Source organism: Anabrus simplex, chromosome 1 (assembly GCF_040414725.1).
Source record: "Anabrus simplex isolate iqAnaSimp1 chromosome 1, ASM4041472v1, whole genome shotgun sequence".
Classification (NCBI taxonomy): Eukaryota; Metazoa; Arthropoda; class Insecta; order Orthoptera; family Tettigoniidae; genus Anabrus; species Anabrus simplex.
In genome coordinates, this window is record NC_090265.1 from 1,780,928,470 (window position 1) to 1,780,948,072 (window position 19,603).

General features: G+C 41.5%; 1 protein-coding gene across 1 annotated transcript in view; it reads left to right on the plus strand.

Annotated features, from left to right (window-relative positions):
- LOC136883237 (lysozyme) overlaps positions 1-19,603 on the plus strand; it is a gene marked incomplete at its 5' end in the record, with an annotated part of 464,330 nt that overhangs the window by 432,136 nt on the left and 12,591 nt on the right. Inside the window, one exon of the mRNA XM_068229762.1 lies at positions 12,601-12,674. Coding sequence (XP_068085863.1) covers positions 12,601-12,674 — 74 coding nt within the window. The remainder of the gene's footprint in view (positions 1-12,600; positions 12,675-19,603) is intronic.

Below are 19,603 nucleotides of genomic sequence, written 5' to 3' on the forward strand. Positions count from 1 at the left end.
ACAAGGCCACTCAGCCGTTGCCCGTGGTTCAAGAACTAAGACGAGACTACAGTAGGCTAACTCACACAACGAACCATTTAATACATACATAAATTTGTAGGATTCCAGCAAGATATAACAGATATCTTGGATTCAGGAGGTCAAATGGGGTGTATCGCGATTGCCCTATCTAAGGCTTTTGATAGGAAAGACCATAGATACTACTGGCAAAAATGAGTGTAATTGGACCAGACAAAAGAGTGACTGAATGGGTGGCTATATTTCTAGAAAATTAATCTGAGTATTCGAGTAGCCGAAGCTTAATCTGATTCTCTAATCATTGAGAGGGAGGTTCCTCAAGGCCGTTTATTGGACATTTGTGTTTTCTTGTATATATACATGATATAAGTAAAGAACTAGCGTCAGAGATAAGGTTTTTTGCGGATGATGTTATTCTGCATAGAGTAATAAATTACAAGATTATGAGTGGTGGTAGTGGTGATTATTGTTTTAAGAGGACGTACAGCTAGGCAACCATCCTCTATATAACACTAATCAGAAAGGAAACTGGAAGGGATCGGACACTTCAAAAAATGAAGATATCGGCCAAAGGAAGACAAGGGCCACGAAGGGCGTGAAAATGAAAAACTCCCTAGCCCTCGCAAACCTAATAGCGTCGGGGTCGGAAAAGAACAAGAGTTGACCAAGAGAGGTCGGATAGGATAGATGAAAATTAGTAGCCTGGCACAAGTAAGTGGAAGCAATGACAGCTGAGGACCCCGTGGTCGCCAACCCACGCTCCAAAATTCAGAGTCCCTGAGGAGGTGGTGGTGGTGGTGGTGGTGGTGGTGGTAGTGATTATTGTTTTAAGAGGAAGTACAAATAGGCAACCATCCTCTATGTAACACTAATCAGAGGGGAAAAATGGAAGGGATCTGACACTTCGAAAAATGAAGATTTCGGTCAAAGAAGAACAATGGCCACGAAGGGCGTGAAAATAGACTCCCTAGGCCTTCATACGTAACACCGTCGGGGTCGGAAAAGAACAACAGTTGACCAAGGGAGGGCGGATAGGATAGATGAAAATGAGGAACCTGGCACAAGTTAGCGGAAGTAGTGTCAGGACTCAGCGAAGGGCCCCGTGGTCACCAACCCACGCTTCAAAGTTCAGAGCCCCAGGGGCCTCTTTTAGTCGCCTCTTACGACAGGCAGGGGATACCGTGGGTGATATTTTACCGCCCCCACCCACAGGGGGATACAAAATTGTGAGAAACTGCAATAAGACTCGACGATGTTGTGACATTGGCATCAGACAATAGTATGATGATAAAGGAGGTTAAAAGTCAGGTTGTGAGTTTCACTAATAGGGAAAGTCCTCCCAGTTTTAATTACTTGCGTTGAAGGGGTGAACGTTCCTTGTGGGGCTCACTGTAAACACCTAGGTGTTAATATAAGGGAACTAGCAAGATACCCGTGCTTCGCTACGGTATTATACTGAAATTTATAATTGAATGCTTGACATTTTATATACGAATGTTGGGGAAAAAGTCATGGCAACTACTTTTTTCTTGAAGATACCAGTCCGGTTGGAAAATATGACATATACAGACGAAAGGATAAGGTGTTAACTACATATGTGGACAATGAATAGCACTGAAATATCGTAACACACTAATTTATTACGGTAGTATACAGGGCAATACGGCCTTCCCGGTGCAAAAGAATGATAACACAGTACACACAAAGTTGACATGACAAACCTGGGCCTAAAGACCCTCAAAGTAGTCCGCTGCTACTGACACCACACGCTGCAAACGATGTGGGAGGCGCCTCAGTATTTGCTGCACCATGTGTGAATCGGGTCACCTGTTGGCGCAAAGCATTAGCAATGTCCTCTCGTGTTGCAAACCGCCTACCACGTAGTGGTTCCTTAATCTTTCGGATGAGATCAAAGTCACAGGGCGAAATGTCGGGAGAGTACGATAGGTGATCCAATTCTTCCCATCACCAACGTCACAGTAGCTGTCATACACACTCTGCTTTCTGTGGTTTTGCATTGTCGTGCAGGATTATTGTACTGTCCCCAAGATCCGGACGTTTCTCCCGAATGCCATGTCGTACTTTTCGCACCTGTCGCACCAGGAAGTCCCTGTAGTACTGTGCGGTCACTGTTCTGCTATGTGGAACAAAGTGGCAAACAATGACACCCCTGACGTCGTACGCGACGATCACCATCAATTTGACTGGGGAAGGATTCTGACGGACCTTCTGCCTCCTTGGCGATCCAGCATGTCGCCACTCCACGGACTGACGTTTCAGTTCTGGTTCGTACACCCTGGCCCAAATTTATCGATGGCGATTTTTCGTGATAAGAATTGATCGCCGTCCTGTTGCCAGCGTGCAAGGTGGTCGGAGCATATTGCATAGCGCACCCAGCTTTGAACTTCCGTCCCTGCATGCGGTACACACCGCGATGCGATTTTGGGCAGTTGCAGCTCATTACGCAAAATCCTGAGGACGGTGAGTTTCCCAATTCCACTTGCCCTCTATAACTCCAGTAGCGTCCATCGTCTGTCTTCATCCAAGAGCTGCTCGATGACGGCACGTGCCACGTCGGTCCGCACACTGATAGGTCGTCCCGAACGTTGCTCATCACTGGTTGACACACGTCCTTGCTGAAACTTTCCTACCCACCGTGCTACTGCACGGTATGGTAGGGCATTATTCCCAAGGGCTTCCACTAATTCACTGTGACATTCCATCGCATTTCTCCCTCGGAGAACGGCTATTTTGATGTAAGCGCGCTGCTCAACATGGGTTACTTCCATCTCGCAAGACACTCACCAACTGACTGATTTCACAGCCCTCGCTGCGCTACTACCAGCTATCACAGAGCCATCTGTTGTTCTGCATACACACTACGCCTGCAGAACTTCCACACGACACATATACGTTTGTGATACATTCATATATCTACAAGAAGAAAGTAGTTGTCATGACATTTGCCCCAATCCTCGTATAATCCGCCAAAATCCGCGATCTGACGGCAAACTTCCTCCCATTTTTCAATCTTTCTTTCCAGCAATCGATTTCGTATTTCTCGGGCTAGCTCTAGGTATTCCGCCCGGTCAGTTGGGTCCCTAAATCTTTGCCATCTTTTCCTATAAGCAATTTTAATATGAATCAAATCCTTGAGGAGATCCAGCGTGGTGTCATCTTGGGTGTCTTGGTGGTACTGAACCCGCGGCTGGACTGCATTCGTAATCATTACCCGGCTAGGACCCGTTTCCAGCGCGGTCCGCATGTTTTGACGACGGTCCAGAATAATTCTTTCTAACTGCTTCACGTCGCACTGACACAGATAGGTCTTATGGAGACGATGGGACAGGGAAGGCCTAGGAATGGGAAGGAAGCGGCCGTGGCCTTAATTAAGGTACAGTGAAAATGGGAAACCACGGAAAAACATCCTCAGGGCTGCCGACAGTGGGTTTCGAACTCACTATCTCCCGGACGCGAGCTCACAGCTGCGTGCCCCTAACCGTACGGCTAACTCGCCCGGTGGTCCAGAACATTATTATTATTATTATTATTATTATTATTATTATTATTATTATTACTATTATTATTGATGTTCTGGACCCCGCAGCAAGATGCAAGACCGTTACTTGGCGGTAAGTTACATCTGCTGCCATTGTCATTGCTGAAAATGTGACCTTGCACCGTTGTCGCGCGTCAGCAAGTGCGCGGGCTTTCTGGCGATATGAATGACTAGCTGATGTACCCGTGCTTCGGTGCGGGATTCTCAGAAAGACTGACTTGGTGGTCTTCCTAACTGAATTCAACATAGGTCATTACAAAAACGTCAGTAGGAATGTAGCGATTGAAAGCAATGTTATGATATAAAATACTAGATCAAATGAAAAACCGCACACTTTCTCACTTTCAACGAAGAGTACTACGGTGCCGATCTAAGAGTCCAAAGTTCCAGAGCTGGAATAACCAGGTCGCAGACTGCCGTGAACACTCGTCTGTCATTATTCCGTTAAATATGCACACTACTCATTCCAATCAGTGGTTCAGAGTAGGGATTGTATAGCTCGAATACTATAATGAACCAGTGTGTTACGTACCAGATATATCAGAAAATATATGAACCAGAGGAATGGCATGCTAAAGAAGAACGTTATCTTACACCCCAGCCACTTCCCATCAATATACAGGCAGGCTGTTACAGTCGGTACGACCAAGCGAGTTGGCCGTGTGGCGCGCAGCTGTAAGATTGCATCCGGGAGATAGTGGATTCGAACCCCACTGCCGGCAACCATGAAGATGGTATTCGGGAGATGGTGGGTTCGAGCCCCACTGTCGGCAGCCCTGACGATGGTTCTCCGTGGTTTCCCATTTTCACACCAGGCAAATGCCGGGACTGTACTTTAATTAAAGCCACGGCCGCTTCCTTCCACTTCCTAGACCGTTCCTATCCCATCGTCGCATAAGATATATCTGTGTCGGTGCGACTTTAAAAATGGTATTCCGTGGTTTCCCATTTTCATACAAGTCACGCCAGGCTGTACCTTAAAGCCAAGGCCGCTTCCTTCACACCACTATTCATTTCCTATCCCATCGTCGCCATAAGACATACCTGTGTCGGTGCGACGTCAAGCAAATTTAAAAAAACCTCGGTACGCTGCAGTAATTCTATCTATCGGGGATGAGAGGAATGAGAAGACAAAAAGCATATCACAACAAACAATGGTCAATGTAGTGTTATTGTTGATAAAGTTTATGAGCTTTCTATATTGCAGGCCTTCACATTAGTTTTCTTTCGACTCTGTGATATTAGGGTGTCTTACAAAATTATTTATATCGTAGACTGTAGTTCCTTATTCTCAGACTTTACATACCGATTTTCACTACATTCTGTTTACCCATTTTCTCGTGACTCGGCGCTGATATGGACTTAGTAACAAAAATCCAAATTCATGAATATCTCCGATTATATGCGGTACGGTAACAATGTATAAGAGATAAGTGATCGGAAATTTAATAACTTCTTACATAACTACTACTAACTTACGACATAACTAAAGTTATGTTAGTTATGTAGTATTTATCGATACGACCACTAATAACATAAATAACTTATTTCAGAATTACATTTCAGACCTTCCCCTAAACTACCATTTCACTCAGCGTGAATAAAATAATTTGTAGCCTAGATTGCAGTGGTTCATCACCCGTCATTACATACCGATTTTTATTAAATTCTCTTCAGCCGTTTTATCGTGATGCGTGTACATACATACATACATACATACATACATACATACATACATACATACATACATACATACCGACACAGAAATTACGGAAAAGTAAAAAATGCATTTCGTTGTCACTGTGAACATAACCGACACAGAAATACCATTCTTTTCAAATTCTGAGTAATGTACAGACAAAACTCTTATTTTATATATATATATATTTATCGATACGACGACCACTAATAACATAAATAACTTACTTGAGAATTACATTTCAGGCTTTCCATTAAACTACCATTTCACTCAGCGTGAATAAATAATTTATAGCCGAGCTTGTAGTGGTTCATCACCCGACATTACATACCGATTTTCATTAAATTCTCTTCAGCCGTTTTCTATTGATGCGTGTACAATCAGACAGACAGACAGACAGACAGACAGACAGACAGACAGACAGACAGACAGACAGAAATTACGGAAAAGTAAAAAATGCATTTTCTTGTTACTGTGGACATGACCAATACAGAAATACCATTCTTTTCAAATTCTGAGCAATGTACAGACAAAACTCTTATTTTATACATATAGATTACATTTCAAGCCTTCCCCTAAACTACCATTTCACTCAGTGCGAATAACATTATTGATAGCCTAGATTATAGCGACCTATTCCCCGACTTTGCATATCAATTTTCGTGAAGATACGACCACTAATAAAATAAATATTTGACAATTAAATTTTAGCCCTTCCCCTAAACTACCATTTTTCTCAGCGTGTATAGCCTATATTGTAGCGACTTATTTTCCATCTTTGTCTAGCGATATTCATTAAGACACGACCACTAATAACATAAATATTTGAGAATTAAATTTTAGGCCTTCCCCTAAACTACCATTTCACTCAGCGTGATTAAAATAATTTATAGCCTAGATTGTAGCGGTTCATCACCCGACTTTACATTCCGATTTTCATAAAATTCTCTTCAGCCGTTTTCTCGTGATGCGTGTACAGACAGACAGACAGACAGACAGACAGACAGACAGACAGACAGACAGACAGACAGACAGACAGACAGACAGACAGACAGACAGACAGACAGACAGACAGACAGACAGACAGACATTACGGAAAAGTAAAAAATGCATTTTCTTGTTACTGTGGACATGACCGATACAGAAATACCATTCTTTTCAAATTCTGAGCAATGAACAGACAAAACTCTTATTTTATATATATAGATATACTTCCGTGCGTTACTGGCCTTATTATAGAGGTGAAGAATTGCACGGGCAATATCATTCCTATCGTTTATTTCAAATGTGTTTACATTTTTATTTATATGCCGGGGGAATCTACTGTAATCTAACTTTAAGTTCTCCAAAGGAAAAGATGGCTTTTGAAAACGAACCCAGAAAACATAAAAAATGATCGGTTTATGATTCGAATCAAGTACATTATGAACAGTAAAATCAATTGGCCTCAACTCCTTTTTCACCCCACCGGCCTTCACTTGATTCCTGCCCTCCCACCTAAAAAGGAGGAGGCGTGTTTCTTTATGTTTAAAGGAGATTCCAAATACCAGTGTTCAGGCCTGTTACCTTCATTTTTAGATAACAGTATCCCCACAAAAGGAATTCACATTTTTTTCACTTTCTTTAACCCCCCCCCCCAATTAAGTGAATTTTCCGATTATTTTCCCCCCAAAAAGCGTTTTTATTTGTTTTTAAAGGAGATCCAAATACCAATTTTCACTTCTGTAACAATTTTAGTTGTTATTAGATGTAAGTACCCTCACACAATTAATTCAATTAATTTTTCAACTTTTTCACGACACCCCACTTCATGGGATTTTCCGAAATGAAAGGAATACGTGTTTCTTTACTTTTAAAAGAGATTCCAAATACCAATTTTTCACGTCTGCAACATCCTTCGTTTCTGAGATAATAGTAGATTCTGAAAAGTAATTCAACTAATTTTTCAATTCAATCCCCCCCCCCACCTTAAATGGATTTCCGGAAACAAAAAAATACGCATTTCTTTATTTTTAAAGGAGATTCCAAATACAAAATTTTTACGTCTGAAACATTTTACTTTTCTGAGATATACTCTAGATATTGTCTTTCTAAAGATTCACCCCATTTGTCACTCCTGTTTAACCCCCATTAATTCGATTTTCCAAAAAACAAAAAAAATAGGTGTTTATTTATTTTTAAAGGAGATTCCAAATACCAGTTTTGAGGTCTGTAATATCTTCAGTTTATGAGATATAAGTACCGAGCTCAATAGCTTCAGTCGCTAAAGTGCGGCCAGTATCCAGTAATCGGGAGATAGTGGGTTCGAGCCCCACTGTCGGCAGCCCTGAAGATGGTTTTCCGTGGTTTCCCATTTTCACACCAGGCAAATGCTGGGGCTGTACCTTAATAAAGGCCACGGCCGCTTCCTTCCAATTCCTAGGCCTTCCCTACCCCATCATCGCCATAAGACATATCTGTGTCGGTGCGACGTAAAGCAAAAAAAAAGAGAGATATAAGTATCCTCATTTAAAGCATTCAACCCCTTTTTCACCCCTCCTAGTGAATTTTCCGAAAACAAAAAAATATGTGTTCCCTTATTTTTAAAGGAGATTCTAAATACAAATTTTTACATCTGTAAACTTTTAAAGTTTTGAGATATAGATAAACTCATTTTAAATATTCACCCCTCCTTTTCACCCCCTTTGGGACGGAATATCCAAAAATCCTCCCTTAGCCAGCACCTGCATTGTAATATAAAAGTACCCTAATAATTTCTTTCTTTTCTGTCCAGTAGTGTTGGCTCGGCGATGATAAATGTGTCAGTCAGTCAGTCAGTCAGTCAGTCAGTCAGTCAGTCAGGACATGTGCTTCTTTACACATATAGAGAACGTTATTATGGTAATCACCAGAATGGGATTGCGAATATAGGGTATGGATCTCTGCACATGGTTTTGAGGGTATGAAGGGGTTGTAGTCAGGATGTAAAGGAGACCGTAATTGAGTCTCTGGTAAGAGCCCAAGTAGAGTACGGTTCCAGTGTATGGGACCCTCACCAGGATTACTTGAAACCGGGAAGTGAAAAAAATCCAAAGAAAAGCAGCTCAATTTGTTCTCGGCTATTTCCGACAAAAAAATAGTGTTCCAAATTGTTGCAAAGTTTGGGCTTGGAAGACTTGGGAGGAAGAAGACAAGCTGCTCGACTAAGTGGTATGTTCCGAGCTGTCAGTGGAGAGATGGCGTGGAATGACATTAGTGGACATGTAATTTTGAGTGGTGTTTTTAAAAGTAGGAAATATCACAATATGAAGATAAAGTTGGAATTCAAGGGGACAAATTGGGGCAAATATTTGTTTATAGGAAGGGCAGTTAGGTATTGGAATATTTTATCGAAGTAGATGTTCAATTAATTGCCAATTTCTTTGCAATCGTTTAAGAAAAGGCTATGAAAACAAGAGATAGTAGTTACTGATTGATAAATAAATAAAAACATTAAAAATTCATTTCTGTTTTAATTTTTATGCAACCCTGCACTTCGACTTTTATGTCTTAGTTTAGACTAGATCCATATTTTTCAATATATCTTGGCATAGCTTCGAACCCACCGCCCCCCCCCCCCACCCCAATGCTGAATTTACTAAACCACGCCACAAACCTCTTTATGTTTAAATCATTATAACTGAGTGTAACCATCATAACCAGCGACCAGTCTCAATGCTTCTGAGCAACCTTACTTTGCGATGTGGTTTCAACTGTTGAACTGTATGGAGAATGCTTCACGCTGGTAATTCCGGACCGACATTTCACTTGTTCTTAAAGATCACCTCACTGATATCATAGCCAACAAGGCTATCTTCTAGGAATTCTGGTCTACAAGAACTCATCATGATGACGTAATAGGTTTTTCACGGGTGTAACCAATGGCTATAAACTGACTGGTCTGTGCACCACGCCTTGGTACACATCACAAGTGCCGAGCCGGACAGAGCTGTGGTGATCCAGACCCTATCAAGATCACCCTTAAGCATTCTCACTAGGTGTTCCGTGCCATATTAGTCAAGGTCTGTTGACCGCCTCATCACTTTCAGCGTCGTCTAGCACCTGCAGGGCTCGGTTGCGGCTTAGGAGATATCGGTTAGTGCAGACCTGTCACAAGAATGGCACTCATCATGACGTATATTGCTATGGGGCAGTTCTAGTGTTTTCTTTGCACTGTAGAGACATCTGTGAGTACAGGACGCTGCACATTGTAATGGCAGGCCTCCTGCCTACTGCCAGTCACTGTCGAGTTGGGCAGTTTTCATTATGATGGCAGATACTCTCACCTGCCTTTTTATATCCTCATAAACACTGTCTCTATGGTTTTCCCTAGCCTTAAAGGATCTGGCAATGGGCAGAAAACGAACATACAGCAATATTAACGAAATAAAGCTGTCTTTAATACATCTCTGCGTAAGTAAAAATTCATACATACATACATACATACATACATACATACATACATACATACATACATACATACATACATACATACATACATACATACATCTATCTTCATTATAGACTATTATGCCTTTCGGTGTTCAGTCTGCAAGCCTCTGTGAATTAAATAATCGCCGCCACAATCCTCTATTGGTAACTAGTTCTGTTGCCCTGTTTAGTTATATAACTCTTATCTTTAAATCGTTGGTAACTGAGTCTAACGATCTTCGTCTTGGTTTCCCTCTACTTCTCTTACCTTCCCTAACATAATCCATTATTCTCCTAGGTAACCTCCTCCATTCGCCTTACATGACTCCACCACTGAAGCCGGTTTATGCGTACAACTTCATCCATTGAGTTCATTTCTAATTTATCCTTTATTTCCTCATTCCGAGTATCCTCCTGCCATTGTTTTCACCTGTTTGTACCCGCAATCATTCTCGCTACTTTCATTACTGTTACTTTTAGATTATGAATAAGATAGCATGAGTCCACCCTGCTTTCACTCCTATAGTCCGACTCGTTGGCTGAACGGTCAGCGTACTGGCCTTCGGTCCAGAGGGTCCCGGGTTCGATTCCAGGCCGGGTCGGGGATTTTAACCTTAATTGGTTAACTCCAATGGCACGGGGGCTGGGTGTATGTGTTGTCTTCATCCTCATTACGACGCGCAGGTCGCCTACGGGAGTCAAATAGAAAGACCTGCACCTGGCGAGCCGAACCCGCCCTGGGATATCCCGGCACTAAAAGCCATACGACATTTCAATTCATTTCACTCCTATAAAGCAAAGTTGTTCTGAGAACAGACCTGTGTAAAGACTTCCTTCTTACAGAACATTGTTGTTCGCAACTGCGAACTCGCTGCATTAGCTTTACTGTACCTTGATTCAATCTCACTTACTATATTACCATCCCGGGAGAACACAAAAACTCAATACTTGAAATTATCGACCTGTTCCAGCTCTGTATCACCAGTCTGACATTCAATTCTGTTGAATTTCTTACATACTGACATCAATTTAGTCTTCGAAAGGCTAATTTTCGTACCATTCATTGCACCTATTTTCAAGTTCCAGGATATTAGACTGCAGGCTTTCTTCACAGTCTGCCATGAAGACCTAGTCGTCAGCATAGGCCAGACTGCTTACTACATTTCCACCTCACTGAATCCCTCCCTGCCACTTTATACCTTTCAGCAGATGATCCATGTAAACTACGAACAGTAAAGGTGAAAGATTACAGCCTTGTCTAACCCCTGTAAGTACCCTGAACCAAGAACTCATTCTACCATTAATTCTAACTGCATCCCAATTGTCAACATGCCTTTGATTGATTTGAATAATATATCCTTAATTTCATAGTCCCCCAGTATGGAGAACATCTTTTCCCTCGGTACCCTGTCATATGCTTTCTCTAGATCTACGAAACATAACCGTAACTCTCTATTCCTCTCGTAACATTTTTCATTTACCTGGCGCATCCTGAAAGTCCGATCCTGACAGCCCCTCTGTGACCTAAATCCACTCTGATTTTCCTCCAACTTCTTCTCAACTACTGATCGCACCCTCCCTTCCAAGATGGCAGTGAACACTTTGCCTGTTATACTACAGTGAGATACATCGATAGTTGTTGCAATCCTTCCTGTTCCCCTGCTTACAGATAAGTGCAATTATTGTTTTTGTCCAATCTGAATGTACCTTACCAACACTCTATGTTAAACTTATTACTGTATGAAGCCATTTCATCCCTTCCTTCCCACTATACTTCACCATTTCCTGCCTAATTTCATGTATTCCTGCTGCTTTATGACAATGGAGATTATTTACCATCCTTTCAACTTCATCAAGTGTAATTTTGCCAACATCATTTTCCTCCTCTTCATGAGCTTGGTTGTTGCGACATAAATTTAAATCTTATAGCAGTTGTATCTGCCTGCTGTCATTTCTTGACGGATACAGTACTTTTGCATCTATCTCTTGGCACAGGCCAGAGTAAAGTAAGTCCCAGTCTCATCCATGGCTGTGACAACATGGAAGCTGGTGGGGTATGGGTAGTGCTGAGTAATGACATTCAGAGCACAACTAGTGCATCTGAGTATTATGAAAGGTGCTGCTCAGAGGATCAGTCGTGCTGCAATAGTACTTTCTGACCCAATGAGGAAAGCAATGGCAAACTACCTCACTACTCATCTTGCCTAGTACGCCTCATTTTGGTGCTGCCATTGGTTTTTGGGGTTTCCTTATAACCGCATAACCTTTGGTGGTGCTATTTGAGGATCCAACCAGCCTCTGGGCTGTTGACCTGACAGACAGACAGCAGTTGTATAGTATTATTTGAAGTTATTCCACATACTGTCCATGAGTTCATTATGTGTGTAAGTACATAAGATATTATGAGTAGAATTTTGTAAACAGTATACATTTATTACTGGTCTAGAAAGCCAAGAATAACGACCGACAGGATTCGTCGTGCTGACCACACGACACCTCGTAATCTGCAGGCCTTCGGACTAAGCAGCGGTCGGTCGGTAGGGCAAGGCCCTTCAAGGACTGTAGTGCCATGGGGTTTGGTTTGGTTTGGTTATAAATTTATTAAGGATGAGCTGTCTGTTTAGTAGAAACATTGTAAGTGTAAATTATACAATACTGTTTTTAGGAAAATGCCTTCTTTTCTTTTTAATTTAAAGTTTAGTGGTTGATAATATATTTTTGTGTAGCATTTGCCACCGTGGTAGACACTTAATTTGCTTATAAAGTGATTTTTTAAAATTTTAATTTGATCTACGTTGCGGTCCGGATGAAGAGTACAGTATTCTTTTAACAAAGGTTGAAAGCTTTTATAAAATTGTATGCTTTCTGTCCACAGCCTTCCAAGATTGTGCTCGCGTGTACGGTTGTGCTAAACGAGTTGTGAAAGCTTACATGGCTAAATATGCAAAGGTATGTATATATCTTTTATATTCACTCCATATTGTTTCGTAATGTCCGCCTCTGTGGTGTAGTGATTAATGTGATTAGCTGCCACCCCCAGAGGCCCGGGTTCAATTCCCGGCTCTGCCACGAAATTTGGAAAGTGGTACGAGGGCTGGAACGGGGTCCACTCAGCCTCGGGAGGTCAAATGAGTAGAGGGGTATTCGATTCCCACCTCAGCCATCCTCGAAGTGGTTTTTCGTGGTTTCCCACTTCTCCAATTAAATGCCGGGATTGTACCTAACTTAAGACCACGGCCGCTTCCTTCCCTCTTCCTTGTTTTCCCCGTCCAAACTTCCTATATATCTGCAAGGTTCCTGTTGTGGATAGCAGGTGACGCCGCCTGGGCGAGGTAGTGGTTCTCCTCCCCAGATGTGTCCCCCGACCCAAAGTCTCCCGCTCCAGGACACTGCCCTTGAGGCGGTAGAGGTGGGATCTCTCGCTGAGTCCGAGGAAAAAACCAACCCTGGAGGGTAAACAGATTATGAAAGAATGTTTCTTAATATTTATTCCATACACCAGGTGTAATATAATTAGATTTATATAGGTATTTCCAAACATTTAGGATAACCATGTCTGTAGTATAGTTCGCTGTCTCCGTGGTGTAGGAGTGGCGCGCCTGCCTTTCACCCAGAGACTCAGGGTTCGATTCCCCGCCCGGTCAGGTATTATTACGTGGGCCTGAGGTTTGGTTGGAGGTCTACTCAGTCTACGTGATTACAGTTGAAGAGTAATCTGACGGTGAGATGGCGATCAAGAATAACGGCCAAGAGGATCTGTTGTGCTAACCATACGACACCTCATAATCTGGAGACCTTTGGGCTGAGCAGCGGTCGGTTGGTACGCTAAGGTCCTTCTGAGCTTTAGTGGCAAGGGGTTTGTTTTCTTTGTTTTTGTAGTGCAGTTCAGACCCAGAGGAGTATTGGTAGAGGCATGATTTTTTCACATTAACGATAAGCGCGACAATAAATGTTTTGAAGCGATTTTGAGGCATCTCAGCGATTTATATGATTCTGTTTGAGAAATTAGTGATTTTGTTTTCGCGAATTAATGCGAATTAAAGCGACAAGGCCAGTTTAAAGCGAAATTCACTTTTGCTATGAGTGCGAAAATCAACGAAATTCATGGAAAATAACGATCTTGAAATTGTTCCAATATCACGTGTGTGAAAGGAAGCAGAAGACAGAATAAGGATTTCTCATTTCGACAGAAGTATCTCTTCGTATTAAAATTCTATAAAATCCCTTAACGGTGTGGTCATGTAGGATGAAACCTACGGCCATGTAGAGTGAAAGGGCATTTTATGGTTAATCTTGATTACAGCCATATTATAGTTCTAATGAAGATTACATAAGGAATAATGAATGATTATCAATATTGTTTCTCTTTATTTATCTATCTTTCACTTAAATAATTCACAAATCTCACGGATTAAACTTTTTATGAATAATTTTCGGAAATGCTTAAAGCGAAAATAAAGCAATGGGGTAAGTGCTATTTCGCGAAATAACGCGAAATTTTGTTTCCTTTTCGCGAAATCGAACATAAATTAATGCGAAAAAATCATGCCCCTAAATATGAGTAACCAATTGTCAAAATAATATGACATTCTACAAACTGTCCGAGATTTTAGATAATAAATCAACAAATTACCGTTTAGAGAGAGTATACAACATACTTTCTTCGATCTGCCTTTATCTTAAATTTTCACTTTGACAGTGTGAAATGAACGATGCTAGCAAGTCCCTGCGATGAGTAGGGTAAACTTACAGCTTATAGAGTTGGTGTATACGTATCAGTGGGGCTGATAGCACCTTCTAGCTCAGAGAGGAAATCGATGGGGAACTACTACCCTCCCAATTTTACTAGTACTTCTATTCAGTAGGAATTTGATGATAGTTGATGACGAACCGCTCGGAAATCCAACAAGGTCGGCGCCTACAAAGTAGGTCTCGGCCCACAAGTGGCCACGGCAGGTCCGTGGTCCGACAGCCCTGCACTTGAACCGGCCAACCGAGGAGAATAGGGATGGCCACGGCTCTGTATTCGGGAGACGGAGAGGAGTCGTCTCCACCGTCGGCTGTTCTGAGAATGGTTGTCCGTGGTTTTTCATTCCCCTACACTAAGGCGAATTCCGGGACAGTTCCTAGCATAGGCCACGGCCGCCAACCCTCTCAACTTCTCCATAAATCGCCTCCACCGCTCCAAATCTCCCTGGCCTGAGAGACGGCGTTACCTTCTAAGAAGCCCGCCGCACCCCTTCAGGGCACAGAATGAAAACCTTTTTTAGTTAGTTTATCCAACAACCCTTCTCGCCGAACAATCTTTAGTTACGTGAACGAATCGTATCCATGGAATTTCATTGTAATTTTTGTCCTAGATTGTTTTCACGCAAATCAACACTGAAATTAGCGGAAAATTAATAAGTAACACTAGAAGACCCGTGATTCCCCGCAGCATTTGTTATAAATTGGTCAGATAACTCGTCTTGATATGCCTTTCCTATAATACTGTTTTGCCTGCCCTGCCATTCTGATCTCATCATGCCCTCTGTTTGATAAAACAAAGTGTCTGGAAGTAGGAAAAGGGGCCTGCCATTGTAATGGAAACTCCCCATCTCGATTGTGACAGGCAGTAGGCAAAGGGGCCTGCCATTATAATTAAAACTTCCCAATTCGATTGTGAATGACAGTAGGCAAGTGAGTCTTCCGTTATAGTAGAAACACCCAACTCGATTGTGAATGGCAGTGGAAAAGAGGGTCTGGCATTATCATCACAACTACGCATCTCATGCTGTTTCTCGGACAACGCTAAGAGACACGCAATATTTTTAAAAGAAGTCTTATTCACTGCGTGTACAGTAATTTACTTCGAAATCCGTATACAGTGTGGAATACCTCAGCGAAGGAAGGTATACATTTGCTAGTATCAGAATGTTATTGAAAGTATTAGTCGCTTAGCAACCTGCTACGTACATTCGCATTGCAGGTTAGGGTAAGCTTTCGCCTGCAAGTATTACAGTGATCATTTAATGATTTGATTTTTATGATTACTCAAAGTTGGCTGAACTTAGAGACCTATCACGATTCACCGGCAGGGAATTCCGGAGAGAATAGAATAAATATGAAGCAAATCGGTCCAGTAGAACTGCCGGACGAATTTGCCAACGCTGATTTTAGTGAACTCTTTTAATATATAGATTACTAGCTGTTACCCACGGCTTCGCTCGTGAGGAATTCGTAATTTGATAAAAATTACTTGTTCCTCTGTACTGCACTAAGGGCCGATTGCAGAAACGATGACTAGTTTTAAGCCTTAGACATCGTCTACCTAAACAACGTCTAAATCATTCAAGATCTTCCATTGCATAAACAATGTTCAGTCGATGTTTAACTAGACATCCCCTAAAGTTTCAATTTTGGTTTGAAAATGGAGACAGAAGTATCTTTCATGCAACTCTTTGCATGTCGCAACCAATGAAATTCGTCGGTGCGCGCGCCGAACGCCAGTCAGCTGTTTGTCCTCCTACACATTACTCAAATATGGCTGAGCATGACTTGCCCGCAGATAGGAGGATCGCTTTCGGTGCAAATTAAATCTCGTAATATTATCGACACTAAAGCGACACGCCACCGTACGGGGAAGTGTAGCTTTCATTATAGCGTTGTTACAGTGAGTGTAATTTACTCATAAATACGGTAGCTTCGACGAAGGGAAGATGAAGCAATAGTAATGTGTAACCGAGTGTGTTGTACGGGCGATATAGATGTAGCTTGCATTCTGGAGATCGTAGATTCGGAACGCATCATCGACAGCCGTGAAGATTGTTTTCCGTAGTTTCCCTATTTTTACACCAGGCAAATACTAGGGCTATTATTATGGCCACGGCTCTTCTTCCCCAGTCCTCTTTAAACGATAATCACCACCACTTGCCGTTTCCTATCTGATAGTTACCGAAAACCTATGCGATTATAATATATAAAAATCCCATATAACCTACGTTTTAGTTTTCACTATTATGTGCGTTTACTTGGCAGTAAATATAAGTGAATCTCTCCCGGTTGATGTATGTGACAGCCCTCAGACGATCGGGACACGTAATTGTGATGTAGTCGAAGTGACCTATAATTCCATGGAAATTACCCCATGTATATAATAAAATATATAGATTGCCAAGAATTGTATTCAAGTTGACAGTTACCGGACTGTCACTTTGTCAGTCTCAAGAAACAAGTCTCTCGTAAAGCGGACCCTTTTTGTTTAATTATCTCCCCGTGCATGTCAAACGAATTGCTGCGATTTAGCAGCGGGCGACCCACGGAGGCCGTCGGACTAACCTTTCTTCCCGGGATCGTCTCAGCACGATAATACAAATTACATATTTCACGGTACATAACCTCTGATTGTGATTCACTCCTGTCATTTGAGGTTAAACAGTGCTCTCGGCAGTGTTTAAACATGACCGGTTGAACGTCGGTTTTAGACAGTGTCTAAGTGATAAATAACGTCTCTGCAATGCGGCAGCCATACTTAGGCATTGTTTAACCGTAGACATCGTCTAAATGCCGTTTCTGCAATCGGCCCAAAGAAATTATCAGTAAACCCCTAAAGTATAAAAACTCACCGAAAAAATTGCATCTCATTTACCCCAAAACCTCTTTGTAAACCACGTTTATGGTATTGCCTTTTGGGGCTAAGATGACCAGGCTACTGGCAGAGCTAAATCTGGAACATGCGACATGGAATACTGTGTGTGAGAAACAATCCACTTTTATGTTGAAAAATAATGTTTTTCTTTATTTCTAAAGTAGATTCCAAACACCAATATTCACCTCTGTAACATCATAGTTTTTGAGATATAAGTATCCTCATAAAGAGAATTCCACTCCTTCTACACTTATTTTCGATCTCCAGCTTAAGTTGATTTTCCGAAAACAAGAAGCACGTGTTTATTTATTTTTAAAGGAGACTACAAATACCAATTTTCACTTCTGTAACATGTTAAGTTTATGAGATATACTGTAGACAGACTTGTTTTAAAATCTTCCCCACTCGTTGGCCGAGTGGTCATCGTTGAGGTCTTCGGTTCACAGGGTTCCGGGTTCTATTCCGGGCTGGGTAGGGGTTCTTAATCGCGTGTGATTAATTCTTCTGGCTCGGGGTTAGGTTGTTTGTGTTTGTCCCAAGACTCTCCTCTTCATATTCACTCATCACGCCACATTACCAACCACAACCGGAACAGGCAATAGTAATTACATCCCTACACATCGGGCTGCCGTCAGAAAGAGCATCCGGCCGTAAAACAGGGTCAAATCCACATGTGCGACACAGTTCGCACCCACAACTCCACATGTGTGAGAAAAGCGGCAGAAAAAGAAGTAGATACTCATTTTAAAAATTCAGCCAATCTTTTAATTCTTTCTACCCCTTTAAGTGCATTTTCCAAAACAAAGTGGTCATTTATTTTGAAAAGAGATTCCAAGTACTAGTTTTAACGTCTGTAACATCTTCAGTTTCTGAGATATATGTATCTTCATATAAGGAATTCAATTCCTTCCTCACTTTTCACCCTCCCCCCTCCCACTCTCCCCTTAAGTGGATTTTCTGAAAACAAAAATTTGGGTTCTTTTGTTTTTAAAGGAGATTCCAAATGCCAATTTTCATGTCTGTAACATGTTAGGTGTTTGTGATATATTGTAGATACTGTAATTTCGCTGCTGTAAGAATACTGGAGCTGACGTTGCCATGGTTATGGCAGTTCATTACTTTATCGGATTCCTAGAGCGGGAGTAGTGTGGTGCCAATATCTCTATAACGGTTGGTTTTCGGGCCTTAAACATGGTTTTCGGGCCCTTGGGGATTACCGAGTTTTGTTCTTTGCGTCAAGGGGCTTAAATTGAGCTTTGCCTCGTCCTTGTACGACAAATTCGATATTTTGCCTATATTAGCCTATTTTTTATATCTTCCACCCCGTGCCCCCCTCTTGAAAATAAAATACGGCCCATGTCCCTCAGGGATAACAAATATTTACATTAGTAAAATAATTTTTAGAATCGGTCCAGTAGTTCCTGAGATTAGCCACTGCATACAAAAACCTTACTTCTTTAAGTATTATTAATAGGCTAAAGACAGATTACTAGGATACATAACTATGGCTCTCCCCTGTGGCATACCGCTTCATCGAGCCGACTTTGTTTCCTTCCTGAGGTCCAGGGCTCGCACCGACGAGTGGAAGTGCTATGTCTGTGAATATTTTTGTCTATCATGACTAGCGCGGGCAGTTCAAACGGGAAAATGGAGGTGAAAATTATATCGTAAGTAACAAAAAAATGATTTTTGTTGGAAGAAAAATAGCATGATCCCTGGACCAGTAATTATATTAATTAATGAGTTATGGGCATAATTCAACAACTCGCTCCACCAAGTAACAACAAACAAAGCAAAGTAAAGAAGTTCAAAGAAGTCAAGTGAGCAAAGACTTCACACACAGAAGTGTTACCGTACAAGAACAAAAGCCATACTGCAGCGCTATGACGTAGTAGAATTCATAGTCGTAATGTAGCAAAGTATGTGTATATAAATAGTGATAATGGTATTTATGAATTTACCGTTCATTATGTTCTTAATTTGCGTAAAAGCTATTATTATCCTCCCTTTGGGACAAAATATGTAACAAAATTTTATTGATACGATTCGTTCACCCACTCCAATGTTTATTTATTTATTTATTTATTTATTTATTTATTTATTTATTTATTTATTTATTTATTTATTTATTTATTTACCTAACCTAGCGTTCTAAGAATATCGCATCTGCCTTTCACACAGAGGACCTGGATCGAGTCTAGTTGTAACGGCACTCTACCCTTATTACGTGATTCGCAAAGAATAGGATCAG